The sequence below is a fragment of the Macaca mulatta genome, chromosome 10, assembly GCF_049350105.2.
Source record: "Macaca mulatta isolate MMU2019108-1 chromosome 10, T2T-MMU8v2.0, whole genome shotgun sequence".
NCBI classification, from domain to species: Eukaryota; Metazoa; Chordata; class Mammalia; order Primates; family Cercopithecidae; genus Macaca; species Macaca mulatta.
In genome coordinates this window covers 67,256,550-67,283,731 of record NC_133415.1, presented here as the reverse complement: position 1 = coordinate 67,283,731, position 27,182 = coordinate 67,256,550, and the positions used below count along the sequence as shown (strand labels likewise).

The 27,182-nt window shown below is 39.6% G+C and overlaps 2 protein-coding genes across 6 annotated transcripts; one reads left to right on the top strand and one right to left on the bottom strand.

Moving 5' to 3' along the window:
* Nucleotides 1–1,013: 1,013 nt before the first annotated feature.
* Nucleotides 1,014–9,948, bottom strand: LOC114670316 (uncharacterized). Of its 4 annotated transcripts, none has more exons than XM_077949113.1 (5): nucleotides 9,822–9,948; nucleotides 6,687–6,779; nucleotides 6,338–6,374; nucleotides 5,976–6,104; nucleotides 1,014–3,443 (listed from the first exon to the last, which is right to left on the bottom strand). In XM_077949113.1, the coding sequence occupies exons 1-5, from the start codon at nucleotides 9,834–9,836 to the stop codon at nucleotides 3,232–3,234; spliced, it is 486 nt and encodes a 161-aa protein (XP_077805239.1). In that variant the 5' UTR covers nucleotides 9,837–9,948; the 3' UTR covers nucleotides 1,014–3,231. The 4 variants fall into 4 exon arrangements, 2 of the variants coding, with proteins under 2 accessions (XP_077805239.1, XP_077805240.1); XM_077949114.1 differs by having other exon boundaries at nucleotides 1,123–3,657; nucleotides 9,822–9,947; XR_013398829.1 differs by lacking the exon at nucleotides 6,338–6,374 and having other exon boundaries at nucleotides 1,014–3,657; nucleotides 9,822–9,930.
* A 4,593-nt stretch (nucleotides 9,949–14,541) lies between these two features.
* On the top strand, nucleotides 14,542–26,085 carry SNRPB2 (small nuclear ribonucleoprotein polypeptide B2). Of its 2 annotated transcripts, none has more exon segments than NM_001260894.1 (7): nucleotides 14,542–14,638; nucleotides 16,251–16,352; nucleotides 16,748–16,920; nucleotides 22,083–22,223; nucleotides 23,328–23,378; nucleotides 24,821–24,909; nucleotides 25,340–25,817. In NM_001260894.1, coding segments are annotated over 6 exon segments (678 nt in total). In that variant the 5' UTR covers nucleotides 14,542–14,638; nucleotides 16,251–16,288; the 3' UTR covers nucleotides 25,500–25,817.
* The last annotated feature ends 1,097 nt before the right edge of the window (nucleotides 26,086–27,182 follow it).

The window sequence follows — 27,182 nt, the reverse complement described above, 5'->3', positions numbered from 1 at the left end:
AGTGTGACTGGTAATGAAAAATTGAGGCCCTATGTTTCTGATTAAAACCGACTTAGAGGTGGCCTTGCCCAAAGCCAAGAAAATTCAGTAGAAACCTCTATTATCTCTCTAATGTGGTTTTTCTCCAATTAATTAATTAACCCTTAATTATTCCACATAATGCTTCTGTGATGCAGGAAACTGGTGAAGTTACTGCTGTCTTAATGAGAAGGAACACGAGGCAATGGGATGTGAAACGATCTCTGGAGTCACAGAGGGAGCCCACACTGAACTCGGGAGAGAATGCAGAAAGCTGGGAATCTTCCTCTTCTGTGCAAAGAGGGGTTTCTCACAAGTAAGCAGACTACTGCTTTTGATTCTCCATCAGAGTCAGCCTCCTTAATTTAAAGCAGGAGGAAGTCAGACTCTGCACCCAGTTATCTGCAGGCTTTCAAGACAAGAAGCTATGATGCAATATAGAACCTGCATTTCCAAATCTTGAATATTTACAAAGTTTCAGAAAAAGAGAAAAACATGGTTATATATAAACATACAATAATCTTTATCTTATGACTGGCTGCATCTGAACTGTTTATTTTTCTGTCTTCCAAACGGATCCAGAAATTTTAAGTTGGGAACATATTTTCAAAGCACGGTATAGGCAATGCATTGTGATTGCTCACAAATATTCCTTTTGAAACTTTTAAAAATGATTCTTCCAAACAGTCTTGAGGGATTGAACTAAATGAATGTTTTGGTGGCTATAATACACTTCTGGGTCCTAAAGTACCTTATTTCAAGATTAAGAAGACTAAGAGAAAATATAATCAGAATAAATTCTGAAAACTGGAAGGAGTAGGTGCTCTTAATAAGTGGGCAGATAGACTGTGAAATCCCATTGGAAGAGTAGGAACAATAGGGTTCTGCAATGTGGTCCTCATTCAAATTCATGGAAGAATAAATCAACAGTGTTTGAAGTGCCTCAGAGCAAGGATGAACATGATAAGCACAGAAGGGCTCACTGGAGGCATGAATTTGACTTTGTGCGGTAGGGTTGCCAAAATCCAGTTTATTTACTTTTGATTCAGAAGGCCATTAAGAGGGGTAAAAAAGGAAGAAAAACAGAGTATAAGGGATATTTCCTTTTTAGTTTTTTTTAACATGCACTCTGGGTGACTGGACATAGTTGCTTCCGTTGGTCCATAAAAGCCATCATTGTATTATAGGTGGTGGGTTGTTGGATGACAAACAACAGGAGCAGATTGCTTCAGTGGAGTTCCTCCCCTGCACGCAATGGTAGTCAGGGTTTAGGCCTTGAGAGCTTCCCCTTTCTGTGAACATTGCTTGGGGAAAAAAGCCTTCCAGCTCCGACTTAGAGGGATGAAGTTCAAGTCCATTATACTGGTGGATGAATCAAATTGTCCTCCCAGCTGTTATGGACTAAATTGTATCCCTTTCAAACTCATATGTGGAAGCCCTAACCCCCAGTGCTTCAGAATGTGACTGTGTTTGGAGATGGGGCCTTTAAAGATGTAATTATGTTAAAACGAGGCCATCAGCGTGGGCCCTGATGCAACCAGGCTGCTGTCCATGTAAGAACAGGAGATTAAGACACTCCTGGAAAGACCAGGAGTGCACATGGAGGAAAGGCCCCATGAGGACGCAATGAGATGGCAGCTGTCTGCAAGCCCAGGAGGAGGCTTCAGAAGAAACCAAACCTGCCGACAGCTGGATCCTGTCTATCCAGTTTCCAAAGTTGTGAGAAAATAAATTTTTGTTTCTTGAGCCACCCAGTCTGTGGTATTTTGTTAAGGCAGCCCTGGTGAGCTACTAGATCAGCTTTGGACCATGTGCTGTTCAGCGCTCATCTGGAATTGAGCAGACTTTCTACGTCCAGACATGCAGTGGCAATTCAGTGGTATGTGTTGAGTGAACAAATGGATGATCTTCCTTTTCACAGTTTCTTTATTTTCAGAAACAGGCCTCATTGTAATATCTCCATCACAGGGTTGTAGCTGTAAGTACCTGTAAAATGCTTAGCACATCCACTGGCACACGGTCAACACCATAACAGTGTTTGTTCCAATGATTTTTACTGTTAAGCATTGTATTCATTTTTATCTTTTGGTGGTGTTATAATGATTCTTAAGCTAGGCAGTGGGACACATTCATGAGCATCATGGGTATTTTACTTCCTGCAGTTTCAATAGAACTTTGGCCGTTTTTCTCTAACGTACTGCATTTGGTCTGTGGACCAGGAAATCATAGGAATCAGAAATGGATGAGATGGGTGCCATCACATTGGGCTTATCTTTTCATAGCTGGATTAGGTGGTTTGATGACTCTTTGGTATTTTATATCTGGGGTGGGAATGGAGGGTTGAAGGAACAAACTGATGTTCTTCCCTTTTCTCAATTTCCCACTTCTGATGTCCCAGCAAACACATCGGACTCAAAGCAGGCAGATCTTAAGCCTAAACTGTGCTTTAGGGTGAAGGGAGGGAGGAAGGCTACGTTCCTCAAGTGTAATGAGTGACAGAACTTTCACAATTTGTGTCTTAACAAGTCTTCCACTACGGACTAGATTTTACTTCTCTGGGCGAAAATTTTCTTAGCTTTATTCAATTACCTTCAGTTAGTCCCCTTTCTTCAGAAATAATCTTCCGCAGTAAAAGCCCCTAAATAAAGTGCACAGAGCTAACTTTTGTGCTCTCTATATTTCATGATTATTGAGCCAATCTGCTGCATGCTCCATTAATCTCTCAAACCAGCCTCAGACTTGGGCTTCGAGGAAAGTGTTTCCAATTTTAACCTGTCTGCATTCCATGAGGCTTTGTTTATGAAATTGACACTGCCCCAGAGGGCCCCATGGCCCTTCAGTGTCCCTTGCGTCATTTCCATTTCATCACTGTGTTATTATTAATTTGAGGCTTCTCATTGTTGATTACATATGCATTTGTCCTCATCTTGGAACCCCTATAGGTGGGGAGCTGTGGACAGCCTGCCTGATGTCCTTTGTGCTTCTTGTTGCCTGTACTCCTGCATGAGCAGAGCGTGCCCCGTAATGAGCTGATGGGATGGGAGCAGCTGGCCACATGTCCATTTTCACCTTCCATCAGTCTGCGCATCCGTATCACCTCTTTTTTATTTTCTCTCCTTGATTATGTTTTTTCTGAGCTGTGTAGTGTAGCACTTCGAGATTGACAAGTATGCCATCAAGAAAGCAGGCAGAGAGGGAGAATGTCTTAAATTTTTAATTTTGAAATGCTCTGCACCACCAGAAACAGCAAACAGGGCAGGTTCGGCAATTTGCGGCTGGAAAACACAGCACACAGAGGATACGTGAGCTCACAGCAGCTGCCATAAGGAGGGTTAAGACAGATGCCAATGAGAGAAGAGAAATACAGGCACTTTTCTCAGCCAGCTGTCCATCCTGAAAGCAAATGGTGCCAGCCCAGAAGGCCTCTGACAAGGAAAGAAAGAGAGAAAAGGGGGGTCATGGAAGAGAAGATGAGGAAGAAATCTAGAAAATGTGGTTGTAGCAGCAGCCTTCCAGTCTCTCATTCTTCTGTAAAGGATGCTCTGCTCTGCCACACACATCGGGGATGGTCAGCTCCAGTCCAGCGGAGCGGTTTGCCCCAAAGCCCCCTCCTTGGTGACTGGAATTTCCTACGGTGGCCTAAAATGAAATAATTTTTTTTCTAGTCTTTTTTCAGTGGGATTTTAATAGACGCTTAGAATCATATTAGAGTGAAAGCATGTCTGGGTATTTTATAGCGTGCCGTAGCGTGTGGAGACCTGAGAATGGGGGTTGCCTACTGCATCCCACAGCTTGCCATTGTTGGTGTTTGTTTTCTAGTGAACTTTTTATTAAGTATAACATACTCAGAAAAAATGCACAAATCATAAATATACAGATTAGCGTCTTTTCCACAGAGCAAACACATCATATCCCTGCAACCAGAACCCAGATTAAGAACTCCACACTCCCGTCGGCCCAGAAGCCCTCATTGAACACTGCTCCTTTTCCTCCCCAGCAAGGGTAACCACTACCCTGATTTCTAATAAGATAGATTCGTTTCACTGGTTTTTGAAATATACATAAATGAAACCATACAGTAAGGTCAGTTTTGGCTTCTTTCACTCAACGTTATGCTTGTGAGATTCATCCAGGCTGTTTGTGTGTAGAAAGAGTCTGTTCATTTTTTGTTGTTGTCTTACACTCTACTGTATGAACAATCTACATTTAATGTTTATCCATTATATTGTTGGTGGACCTACCAGTAATTTCCAGTTTTTGGGCTATTATGAATACTGCTCAGAACATTCTAGTGCTTGTTTTTGTTGTTTTTGCATGTGCCTGTGCATTCCTGATGAGTATTTAAACTTAAAGTAGTTTCTGAGACATAAAATATACCTATGTTCAGCTTTTTTTCTTTCTCTCTCTCTCTCTTTTTTTTTTTTTTTTGGCGGAATTTTGCTCTTGTGACCCAGCTGGAGAGCAATAACGTGATCTCACTGCAACCTCTGCCTCCTGGGTTCCGGCGATTCTCCTGCCTCAGCCTCCCCAGTAGCTGAGATTACAGGCAACCACCACCATGCCCAGCTAATTTTTGTATTTTTAGTAGAGTCAGGGTTTCACTATGTTGGCCAGACTGGTCTCAAACTCCTGACCACAAATGATCCACCTGTCTCGGCCTCCCAAAGTGCTAGGATTACAGGTGTGAGCCACCACGCCCAGCTGTAAGTTCAGCTTTTATAGATAAACACAAATAGTTTTACACAGTGGTTGTAAAAATTTGCTCTTCCATCAACAATTGTCTTCCTCATTTTAGCCATTCCGAAAGACATGATATAGTTTGCTTTTGAGATTCAAATAACTGAGTACTTTTTTTCCTTAGTGGAAACATCCAATGAGCTGGTTGATATATGCGCCCCCTTGTTCTGCTGCCTGCTGCCAGGGCAACCTGTAGGACTCTATCCGCCTGGAAATATTTAATGCCTAAAATGGAATGATATAAAAAAATATGAAGCAAGGACTCTGGAAGAGTCCACTGAAAAGAGCTCACACTGAACTTGGAAAGATAGTAACTCTACACACTAGCAGGCCACAATGAAGTACTGAAGTGTTTGGGAGTAATGTTAAATGTTTGCTTAATGTTTCTGAAATGTTGATACTACTGGTGAAATGCAAACAGTGGAATCAGTCCCCGAGTACAAAGAAATGAGAGATGGTAGAACACTGGTGCTGGGAAAAGCCTCAGGAAAGAAATGGAACTCTGTTGAGTCTTTTGAGTGTAAGATGTTTGCAGATGAAGAAAACTGAAATATTTCAAAACATTTTTTTGTCATGCACATTACTACATATATGACACTGAGCAAATATTTTAATATTGACAATGGCCTAAACTGCTGACTTTGTCACTTAGCATCAGAAACACAAGTTACATGGAACATCTCGTTTGTTCTCGAATGTTTCAGAACTCCTTGAAGTTTCTAATCATCCTCTTACCTCTTACATTAGCTGTAACTTTAGTGATTATGTCAAGAGAGTGAATTGTGCTTTGAAATTAAGGGAGGTTGAAAACATGGTTTGTATGCTGTCAACTGTTTAGGGTGAGGAAATGGGTTCTACAAAATCTGCTTCCCACCTCTGATTTCAAAATATTGAAGTAAATTTCACATTTCTTGTAGGCAATTAAAAAGGAGAACTGTTGCAATTATATATCACTAGAAAGGTCTTTATGATCCATGTAACTTGGTGGGTAAATATTTTTTTTTAAAATCTCTTAAGTAGTACATTTGACAGAGAGGGCTTCTTGCTTCTAAATATTAATTTTTACTCTTTGCCTTCCAATAGCAAAATCTTGGGCAATATCTCCTGCCAAGAAACTACATTTTCTGCCCCCCCTCCTTTTTTTTTTTTTAACTTGGTGAGCCCATGTAACTGAGTTCTATCCAAAGTAATACAGATGGAAGTATAATTTTGAAGCCTACCTGAAAGACAATGGGGGCTGGCATAGTGGCTCACACCTGTAATTCCAACATTTTGGGAGGCTGAGGTGAGAGGATCGCTTGAGGCCAGGAGTTTGAGACCAGCCTGGGCAGCAGAAGGATACCTCCTCTCTACGAAAAAGAAAAAGAAATATAAAAATTAGCTGGACCTGGTGGCATAAGCCTCCTAGCTACTTGGGAGGCTGAGGAGGATCACTTGGGCCCAGGAGTTCAAGGCTGTAGTGAGCCATGATTGCAGCCTGGGTGACAGAGCAAGACCCTCTTTCTAAAAAAAGAAAAAAGAAAAAAGAAAAAAAAAAAAAAAAAAAAAGACAGTGGGCAAAGCCATTCTCCTTCCTTCCTACCTGGAACTTCAGCAGCCATTTGGAACTGTGAAGTCACCTTTTGAATGAAAGGAGAAAAATAGATCAAGAAAATAAAGTGGAAAGATAGAAATTCTCTCAGTCCGTGAAGACTCTGTGGAACAGCCTTGAACTGCTGATCTTCAGGTGTCTTTTACACAATAATCCTTCACGAGTTTCAGCCACTGCAAATGAGCCTCTGTTGTTAGTAGTTGAACACGGCTCCCCCGTGATGTAGATGGATAGAAATGTAGAATCCATACTTTCTCAATCTAAAGATTAAGAGGTCTATGTATTCTGATGGCGTTTTCTTTTTCACAGGATCCCCAGTGGCGAGGGATATGCAATCTACCTTGGTACTTGACTTCCTCCACTGTTTGTGAATGTCACTATCAGGCTTGTCCAGTTTATTCCCCTTCCCTTCAGTTCTGGGTTGATCGCAAGACTGTGGGGAAAATAAGAAGTATTAATATCTCTCTTCACATAAAAACTGCAGACTCTGTTATGGCCTCTATATCAGAGGCATCCGTGGAACAAAGGCTTGAGGCACCTTGAGGAAATTCATGGTGACCCCCACCCATGAAGAAGTGTGCAAAAGCCATTCCTCTAGAAAGCCCATGAAACAGACGATATTTTCTAAAACTGGCTATAAGAATATCTCTGGTCCCACACAAACTTCCAGAAATGTTCTACTTCCCTCATCAAGACTAGAATCTACGTCCTCTCTCTTTCAATCTAGGAAGGTCTTTGTGACTATCTCAATTAATAGAATATAGCAGAGGAGATACTGACCTCATGATCTGCCCGCCTCGGCCTCCCAAAGTGCTGGGATTACAGGTGTGAGCCACCGCGCCCGGCTCTGCCTGATTTTCAAAACTTTTTGTACCATTGTTAAATTACTTCCTCAAATTTGGCAAAATCCTTTCCATCTCAGACCTTTGCAAGAAGTATTCTGCCTGAGGAACTCTCTATTGCCTTCCTCCTACTTACTACTTTTCTAACTACCAGCTCCTTCTTACCTTTAAGTCTAGAAAGGCTGTCCCTCCACCAGAATAGTCTCTTCCTTCCCAGAAGTGGTCTACAATGTAAATTTTCCATTCTCACACCAAGTAATGGAGTCCAATTCCCTTCCCCTTGAATATAAGCTGGCTGGCCTCATAGCTCACTTGCAGCCAACAGAAATTGCTAGAAGTTTTGTTGTGTGACTTTCCAGGCAAGGTCCAAAGCATCATGAAGCTTCCACCTAATTTCCTTGGAATGCTTGGTCTGGGGGAACCTGGCACCCATATAAGAAATCCAACAACCCTGAGACCACCAGGCTGAAAACAACTTGTGTAGCTGCTCCAGTTGACAGTCTCATCTGAGCTTAGCCTTTTAGCCACTGCTACCATCAAACATGGGAGTGAAACTGTTTGGATCCTTTAGACCAGGCCATTCAACTGCCACAGTTTGACTGAATTCCTGATCTACTGGGTTCATGAAGCATAATCTAACAGTTGTTGTTTTAAATACTAACTTTTTGAGGTAGTTTGTCATGCAGCAACAGTAATGGGAGCACCTCCATAGTAGTTATTCACAACTCCCAAACGCTGACATGTTGATCTGACATCTGTGAGATGGGAAGCTCTGTGACAGCAGGGACCATGCCTGTCTTCCTCACTACTGTATCTCCAATAGCTAACATAGGATTTGCTATGTTGTAGGTGCCCAATAAAGGTAAGACAGTGAAGGTGCCCAATAAAGGTAAGACATAGAATTTTCTGTGTTGTAGGTGCCAAATAAAGGTAAGACAGTCCCAAAGTCTTAGTATGGTTTTAGGCTACTTAAAGCATTTAAAGCTTGACACTGTACAAAGACTTCTGGGATATCCTATGTTAACCGAAGGAAGGAATGAGCTCTTCCCATATCAGCCTCTTGTAATGGAATCTGACATTTGCAATTTCAGCCACAAGGAAATAAGTTAGAACTAATTTCTTTCAGGCTTCTAAACTGACCAGTCTTATTTATAATCCTCTACTGAGATGACAAAATGTATTATAAGTTATATTAATATCTTTGGAAAGCTGAAGTAATTTGGTAACATTAAATGTCAGAAAGTAGCTTCATATTAAAGCTGAAGAAAGACTATGATTAAAGAGCGACCATCCAGTATCAATGAGACAAACACAATTTCTTATTTTTTCACCACCAATTTTAATAAACTCATTAACCCTTGTGATGATGTTTCTGCCAGTGAATGATAGAGAAATTTACAATACTTGAACTGACCCACATTCACCTTAAAATAGAATAGGAAGTATCAGCCTCATTTACATAATTATTTTGGATTCCCTAGACAGAAATAATTTTCAGGGTTGTCATGTCCATGCATAATCTGCAATTCAAACTAGAGGCTTCAGAATTTTTTCTTTCAACTTCTTTGTGATAAGAATCCAACCTGTCTCCTGAGGTTAAATCTTGCCTGATACGTTTTATACATACCTGATCTTGTGTTGCAAGATGATTCTACCAACCTAAAATTAGACCGTGAGCATGGTATCTCTTTATGTCTTCAGAATCCTTCTCTAAAGGTTTGTGAAAATGCTGCCAACCATGAATTCTTCTCTAAGCTTGGCCCTAACATATTTTCTCACATATAGTCATCTTACATAGGTGCTTAATAAATGTGGGATTAAATTACTCAATAAAGGTCATTCGGAAGATGGATCGTATAGCTATACATTGATTACTTTGTTTTTTTTTTTTTTGGAATGTCAGTTATGCAGAAGAACATTGATTACTTTGACTTCCCCTTTAAAAGGTATGAGTCACCTCAGACATATAATCTCTTATGTACCAAAAATAGTTTGTAGTCGTGAAATAGTTCAAAATTCTTTTGAACTTTGTGAGAATTCTTTTTTTCTTTTGAGACAGAGTCTTGTGCTGTCGCCCAGGCTGGAGTGAAGCGGTAGGATCTCAGCTCACTGCAACCTCCGCCTCCTGGGTTGAAGCAATTCTCCTCCCTCAGGCTCCTGAGTAGCTGGGATTACAGGCACATGCAACCATGCCTGGCTAGTTTTTGTATGTTCAGTAGAGATGGGGTTTCACCATGTTGGCCAGGCTGGTCTTGAACTACTGACTTCAAGCAATCTGCCTGCTTCAGCTTCCCAAAGTGCTACGATTACAGGCCAGGTGTGAACCACCACGCCCAGCCAAGAATTATTTCTCAGAGGTGATTTTGATCAATGTATAAAGTCAGGAGGGGCTAGGCTATGCTGCATTAACAAATATCCCCTAAATATCAGTTAATTATTTCTTGCTTATATTACATGACCAATTTGAACTTGTGTGTGTTTGTGTGTATGTGTGTGTTGGGCAGGAGGAGGGTGTCCTTTAATCATTAAGGCCTACACTTGACAGAGGTTCCATCTTGGGATACATTTCCAAGATCACAAGGACAGGAAAAAGGGCACCTGGCAAATTGTGCACTGGCCTGTGATGTTCCTACCTGGAAGTGATGCATGTCTTATGCTCTCACAATTCATTAGCCAAAGCAGTGACATGGCCATGCCCATTTTCAAAGGATGTAGAGTAGTGCAAGCCCTCCATGAGCCTGGAAGGAATAAGAATCACAATATTTGTGAACAGCTGAAATGACTATCACAAATTAGAAAGTGACCCAGGGCTCCCCAAACAAGCAATCGCCTGTTAAAAAGAATACATATTCCAGACTTTCTTTCTCTCATTTCAGGTTTATTTCCAAATGCCCAGTAGAAGGCAGTTAAAATAAAGTTTCAAAGAAATACAAGCTCCGTTGAAAGAAATAAGTCGATTTGTGTTTGGATAAGAAGATAGGATTCTGTATCTGATAGAATCTCTGTGGCTCCAAAGATAACTACAGTTTGATACTAGAACCATTCTTTTTTTTTTTTTTTTTTTTTTTTTTTTTTTTTGAGGTGGAGTCTTGGTCTGTCACCCAGGCTGGAGTGCAGTGGTGTGATCCTGGCTCACTGCAACCTCTGCCTCCCGGGTTCAAGCAATTCTCCCACCTCACCCTCCCGAGTAGCTGGGACTACAGGCATGCACTACTGTACCTGGCTTTTTTTTTTTTTTAATTTTTTTTTTTTTAGTAGAGACGGGGTTTCACCATATTGGCCAGGCTGGTCTCAAGCTCCTGACCTCAAGTGATCCACCCACCTCAGCCTCCCAAAGCTCTAGGACCACAGGCATGAGTCACCACGGCTGGCCTACCAACCATTCATTTTTTTTTTTCCTTTTTTTTTTTCGAGATAGAGTCTAGCTCTGTCACCCAGGCTGGAGTGCAGTGGCGTGATCTCGGCTCACTGCAACCTCCGCCTCCTGGGTTCAAGTGATTCTCCTGCCTCAGGCTCTAGACTAGCTGGGATTACACCGACGCCCAGCTAATTTTTGTATTTATAGTAGAGACACGGTTTTACCGTGTTGGCCAGGCTGGTCTCGAACTCCTGACCTCGTGATCCACCCACCTCGGCCTCTCAAAGTGCTGAGATTACAAACTGAGCCACCACGCCTGGCCCCAACCATTCTTAAAAAAGAAATGTTTAGGTTCTTGCTACCCAAAATGTGGTCTGGGACCAGCAGCATCAGCAGCATCTGGAAGTTTGCTACAAATGCAGCTTCTCAGCACTGGATTAAGATATCTGGGGAATGCCCATGAAATCAACGACATATCACTTTTGAAATTACAGTCAGGGCCTGGCAATCTTTTTTTTTTTTTTTTTAAGCTGTTCTTTTTAAAATTTGTATTTCCAAACTGTCCTAAGGCTTAAGACACAAAAAAATTTACAGTGATTAATTATAGGAGAAGCAAAACCCACTATATTTAAAAGTTGTGTGTGCATAATATTTTGTTTCATGGGGGCATCTCATGGGACTGAAATCTTAATTTTCTAGTCTCAAAGAGAACGGCAGTTGTATGATGCTACTTTAGCTGGCTTTAGGGGAGGGCAGTTGATACAATACTGAGCACAACCTACACGTCTCACAAAAAGTTCACCAAAAAAGTTCAAGTTTTCCCCACACTTCTTTGGATTAATGATCAGGTCCTCAAAGAAAAACTACCATTTCCAAACTTTATGGAATGCACACATTCTCATAACCTATCTGAGATATCACCCATTCTGGGGAGAGGGTATTCTGGTGCATGTGAAAGACACACTATTCTTAACATTAATACAGTAGTACACATCAGAGGCAATAGTCATATTCGGGTTTTTTCATTCCTAAAAACAAGACTGTATCCACAAAGAATAAAATAGTAAGAAATAAAATGAAAGAAAATTAATTGCACAAAATTATTTCCTCCCTGAACTGGGGGAGGGAGAGTGGTGCTTTTTAGGAAGTTTCAGCCAATATTGTCCCAACCTCCCAGGAAAACATAAACCTGATTTGATGCTCAACAATAACGCCTAGATTTGTTTAATGCTTGTTGTGAAAATAATTCCACTCTAGATAAATTTCTTAATGTAATCACCATCTAGGGAGAGAAAGAAGATACAGATGAATTGCCATACATTTTGTGGCTCTATCTAACATAAATAAGACAAAATTTATCCACCAGTTTTATGATGCATTTTCCTTTATACATGGCTCCTCAAAACTACTGCAGCAGGATACCAAAAACATTTAATGAGAAATATAAAACAGGTGCAGATAAGGTAGAAAATATATGTGTATTCGGAGTCACTAAGAGACACCTCAGTTATCATCCTTACAATTTAGACATCTTGGCACAGTTTTATTCCCTACTGTTTGTAGTAATTTTTCTGCTACTCCGAAAATAAGCGAGTTTTATCATCTGCAGATGCATGACACTTGGATAGGGTGGTTATGGCACTGCCTTCTTGTTTCTCTCGATTAAAAAAAACCTGTTTCACAGGAAAGTAAATCATGATGCCTAACCCAAATATGAAAGAACAGACTGAGCAGAACTAACAAAACTCATTTGCCCTTCTAGTTTTAAAAAATGTGAGTTTTGGACATCTGATTCCTGATCTGACCCTCAAGAAGTGGATCTGGTTATAAAGTGATGATGTTTTACAGTACATGTGACCATAGTTTAGCTGCTATAATATCCTTAATATAGTTATATAACCAGGCTATGCAAGGTTTCTCACAAAACCAGAAAAGCTACTCGATCCCTATCATTCCCTTCCTGCACTGTTTTCAATTACTGGCTTCTCAGATCATTCAGGAAACCACTGAGAATCATTAACGGGTTACTGGAATGCACAGAGTGACTTCCCAAGGACAGTGCACTGGCTCTTTTCAGAAGAACCTGGAAAAGTGCATGCAGACCATTGCAGCTGAGTTGGCAATGGATGATTTGCTTCTCACAGTGTAATGTACAATAGCTGTAATTTAATTGTTAATAGAACATGATATGCAGTCTGTCTTCAGGCCTCTGTGTTTCCTGTGGTATTTTCTTCTAGGTTGGAGTGTCTTTGCATAATCACATCTTATTCTCTTTTAACAGTTATCAACTCTTGGCTAGATCCCCTTATATAATAAAGAGTATAGTTTATTCTCAGTAGTTTAGCCATCCTCATTATCAACAAATAGAACTAACTGTTGAGATGCTCATACTAATACGCAGAATAGCTTGTCCTTTGTTATTTAGAAATTGTTTACATTAAGTTTATATTCTCTTTTAATTTGTTAAAGATATAATTCTTTGACTGAGATAGGAATTTCTCATTTATTTCTTCTTATTTATTTATTTATTTATTTCAGAGATGAGATCTCACTGTGTTGCCCAGGATGATTTCAAACTCCTGGCCTCAACCAGTCCTATCTCAGCCTCCGCAAATGCTGGGATTACAGGTGTGAGCTACTACACTCAGCCATTTCTTGTAGTATTAGATCTATATAATAAAAGGATGTTTTTCTGTGATCCCTTAACATTTTCTACACTCATCTGCATGTTCAAAGCATATTTGTTTACTGTTGCCTAGTTTTCCATGTCAGTCATTCATTTATCCAATACATATTAATTATCAGTCACTATTCTCATTACTAAGGGTACTTGAGTGAACAGAGCAGACAAAATCCCCACCCTTAAGAAGCTTATATTATTTTCAAGTTGTTGCAACTTTAGGTGTTTTTTAAAAAATAAAAATTCCCAGCTGATAAAACTAACTTATTTGACAGCTACCTGCCTCACCAATATAACCAAGTTATAGCCAGAACTCAGAAATAACATTTTTGAGCCTCACCAATATAACCAAGTTATAGCCAGAATTCAGAAATAACATTTTTGAGCATTTATTTTGTGTCTGGTAATGTGCCAACCACTTTACATTTATTTTAGCTCATTTAATGCCTACAACAACTAGAAGGAGATACTATTAGGATCCCTATTTTACAGACGAAAAGAGTGAAGATCAGAGAGATTAGTTAAGCAGAGGGTACAAGATTAGGTTCCACTTGACTCTTAACAACCATTTCATATTCCAGGTGATGCTTTACAGACATCTGATGAATGGATGAATGAATGAAAGCATGGGAATTTTTTTGGGAATTCCCATTCAGCTTGGCATAAATACTAACTCGTTAGACTACCCTAGAAAAATCTAGACTTTTTGTGGGAAGAAAAGAGTGGGAAGGGTGGTAGGGAATTATTTTTTCGAGTGAGTTGAGGCAGATGATCTTACAGATGATTGGGTTCTACTCAGCATGGTTGCCTTATCTGGTGAGAGATGAGAATTGGGCAGACACCAGTTCTGTTTGCCCTGGGCCCTCAAACTGGGTAGCCTCTGAGATTCAAGTTCATCAGCAGAGTGTTGGAGGACAGTTCCTGCAGAGCCCCAGGAATCAGAGGAGACTTGGAGGCCGGAGGAACCGGCTATCCTAAAGGTGATTTTAAACCGGGGCAGCCAGAGCCCAAAGAAGGGCGAAACCAGGACTAACTGCCCCGTAGCATGAGAGGCAGAGCCTGTAAAATTACATAGGATTTGTAAAGGTGGAAGGCACTCTTGCGCGGGGCAAAGCTTCGCAAGGTCGTGGTAAGGGAAATGATTCACTCTTCTTCCCTATTCCCTCGCAGCATTGTCCCCACAAACCCCGTCCCTTTCCCCATTTCCATTTCCGGACTCTTCTCCTGCCCGCAGGGCATACGCACGCGCAAAGAGATTACCTACGGGCCGCCAGAGACCAGGAAGCATCGATCTGCTCTGCGCTCGGCTTGTAGACTTGTGGGCGCTCGATTGAGGAGCGTGGCAACGTTACTTCCGGTGCCTGGCTCCGTTTCCTGCTTTTGGTTCTTACGGGAGACTGCGTAGGCCTTAGGTGGGTTCGTGCACCTTTTACCTCGCTGTTTCGGTTTTCCTGGCTCCTCGGCCCTTCTCTCCCCTGTTGCAGCTGGGAGCGGACGAAGCGCGAAGCTGGGGTGGGGACGCGTTTGGCCCGGATTTGGATCTCGGAGTACCCGAGTAGGCTGGGGGCGAGGAAGAGATGGGAGACTGACTCAGGGGCCGGGCATCGCGTGGCAGCTCCCTCGGACTTCGTTAGGGGGCCTCGGGCGAAGGTGCTTGTGTCTGGAGAGGCGGGAGGCTTGCGCTTACGAAGTAAAGGATAATGTCCGTCTGCTTGTGCGAGGCGCTGACAGTTCACTGCGCTTTCAGGTGTCTTCCAGCGGTTTCCTTTTGGTAGTGGCGGGTAATTCAGGGTGCCCCTGTAACAGTCCAGCCCACGATCAAACCTCGCATGAAACCCCGCAAGAGCCTCCCCTTTGTCCCCCTACCTTCAGTTTGACCTCTGCCTCAGTCACTTCCCTTTCGTCGTCTCCTTTGTGACCCTTGCCGCTTCTCCAGATTTCGATTTAGGGGGTCCCAAGGCTTGGAGAAGCGTTATGTTTTACCTGTTACCTGCACAAGTGCAGCCCCTGCTTGTAGGCTCTTCCCTTGTCAATCATCCAATGCTATTCACGTACAGTGGATGCTCCGTAAATATTTGTGAGATAAAGAAATATGTGGGGCACACAAGGAAATCAAGCAGCTTCACAGTTTGCAAGTAAAAACCACGTTAAAAAAATGCAATAGTGTGGTGGACGAGGAAGAGAAGTGTAGAGGAGAAAGCAAGGGCTGAATTTCCAGGCTTGATGCTTATTAGCTGTGTGACCTTAGGCACGTTCCTTAACTGGTAATAGCTGTTAATAATAGCTACTTTAAGTGCTTACCGTTGATGCAAAACTGTGCTAGAACTCATTTAGTCTTCTGAGTTCGGTTGGGTAGGTTCTGTTACCATTCTCATTTTACTGATGAGGACCTGACAGATTAAGGAACTTCCCTCAGGCAAACAGCTAATAAGAAGCATAAATAGGATTTGAATTCACATATGGTTGGTACTAGAATCTGAGTTTAACGGTCATGCCACACTGTTGTCATTGAGCTCCCTTCTTTCAAGTCGGTTAGAGGTAACCTTGGAGTCCAGACAGCTTGGTGATACTGTATACAAATTAAGTAATAGGTATGGAAGGACTTTGTAAGTGCACCCAAGAAGTAGTTGGCAAACTCCATTAATGTCTAACCTTATGATTTTCACTGGATGTACATTTGCTACTTGGTCATTTTTCTTCAAATCTACATTTTAAATTATTGAGGAGGTGGAAAGAAAATATCACTTGTCATAAGTGAAAAGTAAGTGTGAAAATAAATGTGTTGAATTAAATGATGTTACTAAAATCTGGCTAGGTATTGGTGCTCCAAGTTTTGAGCATGAGAAACTCTTCTCCTTTTGTATGAAAAGGAGGGCTAGTAGGTGCTGGAGGTACACTAAAGGCTTCAGCCAAACTGACATCATCTAACAATTGGGATTGAAAGAGAAGTGAAAGGTTAATAATTCGTGTGTTGTGTCCTTATGCCACAGTCCAGTATAATTTACTCCTTCCTTTTTATAACAGATTTTTTACTGTCTCCTTCTGAAGAATTTAACACAAACATGGATATCAGACCAAATCATACAATTTATATCAACAATATGAATGACAAAATTAAAAAGGAAGGTAAGTGCTTTTAAAAATACTTGTTCACTACTAAAATGTGTTTATTTACTACTGTCTTAAAAATTGTATTGCCTCAAAACCTCTTACCTCGTCGTCTTAGTGCCTGAAATAATGGTTTATTCCATTACCTATAGGGATTTGAAGACTTTTAAAAAACAAAAATAGGTAGGAATTGACAGTGTGTACAGTCTGTTTCTACTCATAGATATAATGGTTTCATCTGACTTATAAAATTACATATAGCCAATGGGAATAGTATATGTTTTTATAAACATTAAATATATATAACTATAAATAAGTGAATGGTGGGGAGGCAACTCAATGCAGTATCATTTTATGAAGACTTTTGTCATTATCTTATTACCAATGACTTGTTTCTTTTCTAATTTGGACAGAATTGAAGAGATCCCTGTATGCCCTGTTTTCTCAATTCGGTCATGTGGTGGACATTGTGGCTTTAAAGACCATGAAGATGAGGGGGCAGGCCTTTGTCATATTTAAGGAACTGGGCTCATCCACGAATGCTTTGAGACAGTTACAAGGATTTCCATTTTATGGTAAACCAATGGTAAGCCAATTCTATTATTTCACTTTAATCAAGAAATTAATGATATTGATGGTACAGTAGATTTGTAAATATGCTTGAAACTGTGGCTGTTGCTTTCTGCTTTTAATTACGTGTGTTTGGGTTTATGTGTTTTTATAGAAAAACAATAGCAGTAGAGTTTAATTTATGACGGTTAAGATGGCTGAAAACAAAATACATTGAGATGTAGAATATTTAAAAAAATAATGGCAGTCTAGGCAATAGTCTTATCTCAAAAAGTTAGAAATTAATAATAACCTGGAAGACTTGAAAAGAAACCTGTTTGTAAACTTGTAAAACATTACAAAAGTCAGAAGCTAAAGGGGAAATTCAGTCTGAAGTTTTAGAAAATGCTATAGTGAAATACTATATGTCAGAAGCTACACAGTCTAGATGAAACAGTGATCTAAAGAAAAATGATAGGTTCAAACTCATAGGTTTTAGGAATAACAATGGAAATGAAATTGTTTGGAGAGTTTTAAACTCAGGAATGACATAATGAGATTCACATCTAGCTGCTGGATGAAGGTCGCATTGTGGGAGGGACAGAAAGGAAGTGGGAAACTCAGGAGGCCCTTGATGTAAATCAGAGATGTAGAGGATTAGATAAGGGTGACCACAGAGTGTGAAGCAAGGGATTCTCTATGTCTGAGGGAATATACCGTACCTTGGGTGTGGATTCCAAACTGCTTTTTTTCTGCGATTAGAATGTGATGTGAAGGAGTGTTGGACAAAAAACCAAAGGCCAGGGTTTAGAGGAGCTGGGTCTTCATTCTGGTTGTACTGTTAACTGGCTCTGTGCATGGGTCAGTTTTACCACCTCTGAAGTGTAAACAAAGTGGTTCTTTGGTCTAATGCAGGCATCAGCAAAAACTGTAAAGAAGTACCTAATACTTTAGGCTTTGTAGGCCATATGTGGTTTCTGTTACCTATTCTTTTATGTGCTTATGTTTTTTAACAACCCTTTAACATTATCAAAAAAAGTTCATGCAGGCCATGGGCAGGGTTTGGCTCAGACTGTGGTACAGACCACTGATCTAATCCCTTCATTTTACAGATGAATAACCAGGCACAGAAAGTTTAATTGTTCATCTAGGTTAAAGTAATATAACCAGCGGCAGCATCAGGAGTTGACAACTAATCTAACAACTAGTATTGTGATTTTTTTTTTTCCTGTATTACAGGTCAGCAAACTTTCCATAAAGGACCAGATAGTAAATATGTTACGCTTTGCAAGCCAGATAATCTGTGTTGCAACTACCACTTAACTCTGCTTTTATAGCAGGAAGAGCAGTCACAGATAAGAACAGACAGTGTTCGCTACAGACAGTAGTTTGAGGACCCCTGTTTGGTTGGTTGGTTGGTTGGTTTATTTATTTATTTATTATTATTATTTTTTTGAGACGGAGTCTTGCTCTGCCGCCCAGGCTGGAGTGCAGTGGCGCGATCTCAGCTCACTGCAAGCTCCACCTTTCGGGTTCACGCCAGTCTCCTACCTCAGCCTTCCAAGTAGCTGGGACTACAGACGCCTGCCACCATGCCTGGCTAATTTTTTGTATTTTTAGTAGAGATGGGGTTTCACCATGTTAGTCAGGATTGAGGACTGCTGTTTTATACCACGATGTTTAATTCAGGACTGAGCACCTTTTTTTCTGTTACTAGAGCAAGTTCTTCTCATCCTCTATCCAGCCCTTCTTTTCCCATCACTTCCCAGCTGACTAGACACCATTTTTGTGGAAAGGCTTATCCCAGGAAACTGTGGGATAGTATCTGTGTAATCTAATTTTTAGTAAATTGGTGTTGCCTGAAACCAGTGGGTCTCGCATGGTAGTATGAAGAAACACCATAATTGAGATCTCAGTTGGCAGTGGCACGGGGTCTGGGTTTTAGCTTACATCTAAAATTACCTTAACTTGAAAGTACAGTTTCTTCCCATAGAGGGTTTAGAGCTATTTTGCTAAGTGGAGATGACAAGTTTGCATGTGTCTGTTACTCAGATACAGGAAAGGAAATGTTTGCTGTGTTGGGCACCAGCTTCACCTTGCCAACTAATTATTTTTTAAAATTAGTGGGAAATGTGTATTAGATTGATTATTGTATTGAAGCATTTTGGGAGGTCCATTCTTTTCCTACGGAAAGATAACAGATACTGCCAAATCTCCAGCATCTTAGAAGAGGGGAAATAGAGTTTTTTGGGCTGTCTTGTTTATGTCTTATTGTGGTTTTAGTTGCTCTTCTGTTTTAACTCCAACATACCAGATCAGAAATGAACAAAATTTGCTATGACTTGGAACTCAGAACAGAATTACTCTCTCTGATTCAAGGACATTTAGTTAATGCCAAAAGTACCTTAGTAAAGTAGAACCGTCTTCCTAAGGGCTTCGTCATGAAAACTTTGGCATAAGTAAATCTTGCCCTTCTCTAAGTTGTGGTTAGACTTTTATCTCTAACAGATATTTAGTCTAGACTAGGGTTTCTCAACCCTGTCACTTTGGACGTTTTGAAATGAATGATTCTTTGTTGCAGGGGCTGTCTTGTTCATTACAGGCTGTTTAACAGCATCCCTGGCCTCTACCCACAGGGTGCCAGTAGCATAACAACGAGTAATGTGTCCAGCTAGTGCCAGTTGTGCCCTGGCAGACAAAATCACCTCTGGTTGAGAACCACTGGTTTAAATGAACCAGCTAAGAGCTATTGTTGAGATCAGATATTTTCACAGGTGACTCGGTCATAAGGACAGACAAATCAGGTCACCCAAGATCTATTCAGGTCAGGCACAAGGTTGTAGATCCAAGAGAGTTGTGAGGGAACCCTTACGACGAAGTCAGAAGTTAGTCTAACCCTTCAAGCTGTCTCCTTTTGGTTAGATGATGATGGCAAGACTAGCAGAGTTGCATGCAGGGATAAGCACACTTAGAGCCACTGTGGTACAGCAGCCCAGACCAGCCAGAAAGAGCCTGGGATTCTGAGGTGTGGGTTTAGGCTTACTCCTTCCCCTCTTGTTTCCCCAGTGTAGTCATCTCTAGCTGAAGTAAAAGAAGAGGAAGAATTGATCTTGGTTTTGACAAATTCTCTGCTTTGTTAATCCACACTACTTTAAATTGTTTCTTGTTCTCTTCAGATCAAGATCAAATTCTTGTTATACAATAAAAGGCAATAAAATTTTGCATACCTATTTTATACAAAGTAATTTGTACAGATTACTACAGAGCAGTAATTTGTAGGATTATTGCATTTTGATCAGAGAGGCAGTAATTCTTTCAGCTCCGGGGAGGAAGAGTTTGCTTGAAATGGAGGTTGGAGATTACAGATAGTCATATCTAGATAACAGTTTAACTCATGGCAGAAATATTCAGACAGTTCATTGGCGCTGAGTGTAGTTATGTGATAATGCTTTAGGCCAGGGCTACTCAAAGTGTGGTCCCCAAGCCAATAACATTACCACCTTTGTGCTTGTTAAAAGTGCAGAATCCCAGGTTCGCCCAGACCTACTACATCAGAGCTTTTACCTGCTTTCCAGGCATTTGGAATGCAAACTATAATTGATGAAATGCTATCCTGGACAAGTTTTTGAACCTTTCCCTGTTGTAACAGGTGCCTCTTGGTGCCAGCATGGAAGGAATATGCAGGTGGTCCCGTCACACTATCTGTGATTCCATTCTTTTGTTTTCTTTTAAAACATTTTAAAATTTGGTAAGTTGTTTCCGCTGTTAAAGTCATTTCACGTAAAGGTGATAGATTCAAAGGAAAGTCATTCCCAGTCTTCTTCTGTACTTTAACTATTGGAAGTAACATTCCATATGACACATCCCACAGCTGATTGACACGTCGTTGCTTCTATTGAGAGTCACTGGTAACGGGAAGGCAACTCTCTAATGCATTTTTTGTTGTTGTTGTTTTTGTTCTTTGTGCATCTGTTTTTTTAAACATACGTGCTTATAGCAGCTTTATTCATAATCGCCAAAAACTAGAAACCAAATATCCTTCATTGGATGATGTAAAACAAATTGGTACATCAATACGATGAAATACTACTTGCCGTTAAATGCAACGGCATAGATGAATGTCAAAGGCATTATGCCAAGTGAAGGAAGGCAGCCTCTGGGTTACGTGATGTATGATCCTATCTGTGTGACATTCTGGAAAGGGCAGCAGGGACAGAGAACAGATGAGTGTTTGGAAGAGGAGGGATGGGGTAACAAAGGGGAAGCATGAGGGGATTTTTAGGTGATAGAACTGCCCTGTGTCCTGTTTGTGGTGGTAGATACATTAATCTATACAAGTGTTACAACTCAGAGCAGTACATCCAAAAAGTTACCAGGCAAAAAAGTTATATTTAAGGCCCCAAATTTATGATGTTTAGAATTCTGAAAAATGAAAAAAAAATTCAAATAAACTTATTAAAAATGGTTTAAAAGAAATTTTCCATCTAATTTTCTGCCAGAAAAGTTGTTCTGTGGGGGCTCTGCCACACTAGCCCTAGTGTTCTGTGGGCCTATTCTATCTGTAAAACAGCATTAGTCTAGAACAGTGATTTTCTTTCTTTTTCCCAAGCTCCCTCAAATCGCATCCCCAGGTGCTCCCTCTGTGATTGTGGGGTGCGGGTAAGTTTGGAGGGAAAAGGGCATTTGGCCTCCACTGGGCTCTGGAGCCACAGTTCTAATCAGGCTGAGCAGTTTTGCTTTTGTTTGTTTTATATGTTGTTTGTTGAAAACCTCTGGATTAGAATAGCTGGTCTTGAGCCGGTTTCCCAGGCACCGAGGAGATTTGAACAGTTCTGGATTCCAAAGCCCGCTGGTGGAGCCCACTCATTTGTCCCTTTAACACTTCAATGCACTTTTCTCTGTTCTTCGATTACATGGAGAGAAGCTGTGGCACAGATATGTCAAAGTCCTATGTTTCTCACACGAAAATGTATGGGTTTTTTAATCTAATAAACACACTTGAATCTTACTTTGTCTAAATTATGAATTATATCCCACAGTTTATTTCCATTTGGCACTCAGTATATTTTGACAGATTTCCTTAAGGATGTGTTTAAAATTAGCTTGTAGTGTATTTGCGTAATGAAATTTGAAATATTAATGACTAGTGTAAACATCCTTCAGCATGAGAAGTAACCTGTTTTCAAATAATTAAAACAGCGAATACAGTATGCAAAAACAGATTCGGATATAATATCTAAAATGCGTGGAACTTTTGCTGACAAAGAAAAGAAGAAAGAAAAGAAAAAAGCCAAAGCTGTGGAACAGACTGCAACAACCACAAACAAAAAACCTGGCCAGGTAAGATAGACCAAAAAAGTTCCTGTTTGTCTTAGTGTTAAAAACTTGATAGATGCTTGTCTTACAGGTGAGGAATGATCTTAGGCTTGTCTGTATATGTGCATAAATGTGTGTTTAAAAGGTGGTTTTAAGAAGCTAGAATGGTTGACTTCTAAAATTCAGTATTAAGAAACAAAATGTAAACCTTAACATATGCAGATTTATATTAAGCAACTTTAAATTTGCATGGCATTTAATTCCATCATTCTCTAAAATATGTTAATACTTTTTGGTTTATTTCTCAAGTTTTGCTGCCTATAAATAATACCGTAGTTATTGTTTTTAATCATGAGTACTTCACTCAAAGTGTCTTTCTTTGAACAATTCAGTAATACAAAATATAATTTGAAATACCAGATAAAAGTGAAATTAACTGCTGGGCCTCATGGTGGCTCATGCCTATAATCCCAGCACTTTGGGAGGCTGAGGTGGGTGGATCACCTGAGGTCAGGAGTTCGAGACCAGCTTGGTCAACATGGTGAAACCCCATCTGTACTAAAAATACAAAAAATTAGCCGACTGTGGTGGTGGATGCCTGTAATCCCAGCTACTCAGGAGGCTGAAGCAGGAGAATCGCTTGAACCCAGGAGGCAGAGGTGGCAGTGAGGCAAGATTACGCTGTTGCACTCCAGCCTGGGCGACAAGAGCAAGACTCCATCTCAAAAAAAAAAAAAAAAAAGTGAAATTTACCAAAAAGTAATTACTTCTGGATTGAAAGTGATTAAAAGTCAGTTTTACTAAATGACTTATGTCCAGCTGTTTTTAAAAGTAAGACTAGACCTTGGTTTTCTGTTATATTTCTTCATAATTTTAAAGCTAAGAGGTTAAATTTTATAATATACTATTTAAAGTTTAGGGCTAGCCTTAACAAAAATAACCAACAAATTAAGAACATGAATGTTTGAGTCAATGTTAAGATATAAATTCTTAAAGTAAAATTAGATGGAATAAGAAGGATATCTGTTGGAATTAATGTTATTTTTAATGCAGTATTTATAAATATAAATACCTGCTGCCTTTTTGGAGGGATTGGATATTTAAACTCTCCCTATTTCTTTTGCTTAGGGAACTCCAAATTCAGCTAATACCCAAGGAAATACAACACCAAATCCTCAGGTAATTTTTTTTCCATGTCGTGCTTACCTTAAAATAAGATTGTAAAAATTACAACGGTAGTATACAACAATTTGCATGTCTCCAAAAACAAAATGATTTCATCTGCAAGACATAGTGCGTTAAATTGTCCCCACTGTAATGTACAAACTCACTCCTGAAGAACATTTTAATTCCTTTTTAGAGGGAGAAAACAACACCTGACTTTATTTCTTGTTTTCCATAATGAATCAGTGACAGAATCAAAATGATAGACTTTAAACTCTGCGAGGGCTGGGAGCAAACATTTTTGTTTTCCCTGCAGTACCTAAAGCTTTCCACAGTTGCATGGGTGAGGGTTAACTGGAAGGGTCAGGGGCTCTCTTCCATTCCATTTGGTTGAAACGCTAGTGTTTTCTGGAGACTCATACACTCTTTGGGCATATAGTTTTATAGTTACCTTTGCACTTCCTGAACACAAATAAATTTCAGCCTTTTTTTTTTTTTTTTTTTTTTTAAAGCCTCCTTGTACAAATGTTTTGGAAACTCCGTATTAAATCTCCCCACGATGTACCTCAAAGAGAAAGCCTCAGTAATGTGCTGATGGTTTCATACTTTTGTTTTCAGATGCTGGAGTCTGGCAAGATCCTTAAATCCATAGAATTCTCTGTACCACTGAGGTTTTTCTCCTCTTGTTTTGAGTTACTTGGATTTTTCATCTCCTCAGCATTTATAGTCCAGTTCACAAATGCCAGCACTTAATCCTCTAAGCCTTGAGTTGTTCACTAATTGTTTTTTACACTTGCTCTTTTCTCTTTAATGAAAGTAGCCTGAAGACAGAGCTCTTTTCTTATATACAAGACCCTTTCTCTGGTTCCCCATAACCTCTGGGTGGGATATCAAATGAGTAATATCTAATAAACTAAGTGTTTGTTACTGCTTGTGTGTATGTAACTAGATGCTATGCATATCTCATTTACTTGCCAAAAATAAGTACATTAAAAGTCCCTAAGCAGTGGTTCTCAGTGGTAATCGTTCTAGTTCCTTTTTTTTTCTTTTTTTGGGTTTAATATGCTGGGAAGTAGTAATAGTAAAGAGGAATCAAGTAGCTGATACTGAGTTTGGTGACCAGCTATGGAGGGGTGACATTGCTGGCCATCTGTAATTTTGTTAAGATCTTTGATTATGTTATCCAGGTGACAAAATTCTCCAATCACGACTCACCTCCAGATGTGTAAAATATAATTGTTTCATATACTGTTAAACACTTAAGAGATTTGCAATTTTCCAAACCTTTAATGTCTTGACTTGAATGTCTGCCTTGCTTAGTTACTGTAAGGTTTTGATTTATTTCTCCAGTGTCATTGTTTTTCAGCTTTATTGTTTGATATAGTAAGATTTCACGTGCCTAGCTTACGATGCTGTTTAAACTTACAAGCTAACTTTGCCTTTTTACTTTTTAATAGGTCCCTGATTACCCTCCAAACTATATTTTATTCCTTAATAACTTACCAGAAGAGACTAATGAGATGATGTTATCCATGCTGTTTAATCAGTAAGTTTTTTCATAAATAAGTCTGTTTTCTGAGAGCTTCCTCACAGGACAAGTAGCACTTCCATGGGTTGAATCCATTGATCACACAGCAGTAATTCCTTACAGGTTCATTGATTTGGTCTGGGATGAATCATGAATTGGAGCCAATTTGCCGATTTAGCAAATAAAGAGCTAAATTTCCTCTAATGTTTGAATTCTTAACTCTGATTGATATAACAAAGCTTTGATATAATATAAAATAGAATTAGTTTATTCTTGCAGTTCCTCCATGGTGTTAATTATAGTTTAGGCTCTTCCATCTACTCAGTATTCTTGGGTAAGGTGTGGTTATTTTTCTTGGACTAATATTAGGAAGTTGCTTAACAAATTTTAACACAAAGCCAACATTTATGTACTTGCTGTATACGTGAATTGTTTTCCTTCTTTATAGGTTCCCTGGCTTCAAGGAAGTGCGTCTGGTACCAGGGAGGCATGACATTGCTTTTGTTGAATTTGAAAATGATGGGCAGGCTGGAGCTGCCAGGGATGCTTTACAGGGATTTAAGATCACACCGTCCCATGCTATGAAGATCACCTATGCCAAGAAATAACATTTGGGACAGTCGTCTTTAAAGGACTTGGTGTTATTTATAGTGTTTGTTTTGATAACATTTGGCTGGGTCATTTTAATAGTTAGAGATTAGGGGGAGTAAAAGTGAAATTTTTGTGAAGGACTTAAATTATCCAGTGTTTCTTTAGCCTTGGTGAACTATGAAATACGAAGACCTTAATTTTGTACAATAAACTTTGTATTCTGTGTATATAATGCTTTCTTTATTGACTCATTGCCCTATCATCAAATGACTGTTCTGGTCTAGAACACACTTAAGGTTTATAAAATTGTGTAATAGGATGCTTTTCTAGTGTTATTTTGATGGAGCTAATGATACAACATCATTGAACCATTTTAATAAAAGTTAAGTAGAATTAGATCACAGAAGTTAGTAGGTGACTGTTGTATTAATGGTAACAATGATTGTTCTGGGTATTAGAAGAAAATGAGATCCAGGTGGGATCTAAATTTGATCTTTGTATCCTTTTAAGAAATGAATATATTATTTTGCTGGTAGTAGGGATTCCACAGGTTTTCTTCATTCAGTATTAAATAAAGGCTGTGCTTACTGTTTACTGAGAAAACGGAACGGGAATGCTGTCTTCAAACTGCATTTAATGCTCTTTCCTTCGTGAGGCAGGACTGTTTTGAAGTTAATGCCCAACCTCTTTAGTGAAAGACCTCCAGGGTAAAAATGTTACTATCTATAGTCTTTTTTTTTTTTTCCCCCTTAAGACAAATAGGCTGATTAATAAAGAGTTGCCAGTGCTAAGCTTGCTACTTCTTTGTAATTCTTAGACACCAATGTTCAAATATTTCCAAAGCCCATTTTCTTTAGCTTTTGATTTATATTTAAGCCTGTTGATTCAGTCCTCTGCTGAATAAACCATGAGTATCTCCAGAAGTGGACAATTTGTTTTTACAAGTATAGTACATATTGATAGTAACAACAACAAGAAAACAGTACTTTTTTTTTGGTATTCCTGTGTTACTATTCCTTGAACAAAACTTTTATCACTTGGAATTTTTATTGTCTACTTATGGAAAGACCACTTTTAGACTTATGTAGACAGATTATCACATCACTCTTATGCATACATAAAGGGGAAAAATTTTTTCCTATAACTTTGCCACATTTAGTCTGACTCTCCTGAATAACTTTTTTAACCCAGTTGTCAAGCTCCTGTACTTTTGTAAAATATATTAATAGTGAATTACTAGAAAATGGGCCATGCTCTTGTGTATTACAGTGATGTCAATTGCTGATAAATTTTCTATACTGTACTTTTCTAAGAACTGAATGTAATTCACAGACTGATCCCGTGCCCAGGCCTGGCCATGCTTTGAGTGGCTGTATTGGAGCAGAAAGGTCAGGGTGGCTCACCTGGGGTGAGAATGAGGGGGGTGAATAGTAAGAGGGGTCGTGTAGGTCTTCTTAAGGATTTGCTTATAATCCGAGTGACATGGGGAACAATTTTAGAGAATTTTTTAATGTGGTTTATAATTTACATACAATAAAGTTCACCTATGTTAGTGTTCCCTTTGATGAGTTTGGGCTATTGTATATAGTCATGTAATAATCATAAGTACAGAGCATTCCATCACCCCCAAAAGTTCCCTTGTACCCCTTTGCAGTCAGTCTATTTCCCCCTACTCCTGGCACTAGTCAACTACTGATCTG

Bases quoted from the DNA above. Each gene is read 5' to 3' on its own strand.
- LOC114670316 (XM_077949113.1), bottom strand. The intron at 6,375-6,686 runs GTAGATTGCATA...TTCATTCAAAAG, and splicing joins GGAGGAAGTCAAGTACCAAG to GTGACTTCACAGTTCCAAAT. The intron at 6,105-6,337 runs GTAGGAAGGAAG...TCTTTTTCGTAG, and splicing joins AATGGCTGCTGAAGTTCCAG to AGAGGAGGTATCCTTCTGCT.
- SNRPB2 (XM_015149346.3), top strand. From the start codon at position 16,289: ATGGATATCAGACCAAATCATACAATTTATATCAACAATATGAATGAC. The intron at 22,224-23,327 runs GTAAGATAGACC...TCTTTTGCTTAG, and splicing joins CAAACAAAAAACCTGGCCAG to GGAACTCCAAATTCAGCTAA. The intron at 23,379-24,820 runs GTAATTTTTTTT...ACTTTTTAATAG, and splicing joins ATACAACACCAAATCCTCAG to GTCCCTGATTACCCTCCAAA.